Source organism: Myotis lucifugus, unplaced genomic scaffold (genome assembly GCF_000147115.1).
Source record: "Myotis lucifugus unplaced genomic scaffold, Myoluc2.0 scaffold_630, whole genome shotgun sequence".
Classification (NCBI taxonomy): Eukaryota; Metazoa; Chordata; class Mammalia; order Chiroptera; family Vespertilionidae; genus Myotis; species Myotis lucifugus.
In genome coordinates this window covers 384,345-385,473 of record NW_005871678.1, presented here as the reverse complement: position 1 = coordinate 385,473, position 1,129 = coordinate 384,345, and the positions used below count along the sequence as shown (strand labels likewise).

The following is a 1,129-nucleotide window of genomic DNA, read 5'->3' as shown; positions in this document are numbered from 1 at the left end:
ACGCCGCAGACGCCCGGCCAGGGGGGCCCGGCCAGCACTTTGGCCCAGACGGCGGGCGGCGGCCAGGGGGGGCCCGGCGGCCCCGGCGGCGACAAGCAGCAGCAGCAGCAGCACATCGAGTGCGTGGTGTGCGGGGACAAGTCGAGCGGCAAGCACTACGGCCAGTTCACGTGCGAGGGCTGCAAGAGCTTCTTCAAGCGCAGCGTGCGGAGGAACCTGAGCTACACGTGCCGCGCCAACCGGAACTGTCCCATCGACCAGCACCACCGCAACCAGTGCCAGTACTGTCGCCTCAAAAAGTGCCTCAAAGTGGGCATGAGACGGGAAGGTATCGGCCTCTCATTTCTCCCCCCCCTCGCCCGCCCCGGGGTTGGGGCCCTGGGTGCGTGTGGCTAGCCGGCTCGGGGTCAGGACGCCGGAGCCCCGGGCTCTGCTTGGCCACGGGCGGCTCCAAGGGGGTTGTTGCTGCTAGAAGCCAAGTTCGGCACCGGATCCCTGACCCCCCAGATCCGCATGCTGTGGCCGCCTGATCTCCTCGCTCTCTCCTCGGGGCCGGTTTCCTGTTCTTTGCGTGGATTGCGAGTTCCTTCGAGTCGCCTGTCTGCAAGGGATGGGGTGGTGTTGGCTTGTTGTTGTTTTCAAGCCGCCTTTACTTGTCCCTCTCCCTCCTCTCAGTTTCTCTGTCTCTCCCCTGGTTTTTCCTGCATGTTCAACACATGTCCCTCCTCCCCCCCTCTCCCCAGCCCCCACCCTCTAAAAAAAAAGCCAACCTGAGATTGTACTTTTGTACAGGAGGTTCAAATTACAAATGGCAATTTTATGCACTTCGCCGTATTAACGCCGCCGCCCGGGCTGCGCTCATGTGACCCTCCGTGGATTAACATTCTGCTAAAAAAAAAAAAAATTCCTCCGTTTTCTTTTTTTCCTTTCACTTTTGAAAGGAGGAGAAGCGCGATCGGCGGTGAAGGAAGGGTGGGCGAGGGCCCGCGGCGACCGCTTTCGCTCCGCGCGAGTTGGGTCTTTGTGATCGGAAATTCGCCGAGCACCGCGAGCCAGGCTCGGCCAATGGCGCGCGGGGGAGCCCGGCGCGGGTTCGGGCCGGGCCGAGCGGTCGCCGGCGTTTTCTTTT

General features: G+C 62.4%; 1 protein-coding gene across 1 annotated transcript in view; it reads left to right on the top strand.

Moving 5' to 3' along the window:
* Nucleotides 1-1,129, top strand: part of LOC102418314 (COUP transcription factor 2-like) — a gene marked incomplete at its 5' end in the record, with an annotated part of 8,023 nt that continues 6,894 nt past the window's right edge. Inside the window, one exon of the mRNA XM_014447257.2 lies at nt 1-361. Within this exon, the coding sequence (XP_014302743.1) occupies nt 1-361 (361 nt within the window). The remainder of the gene's footprint in view (nt 362-1,129) is intronic.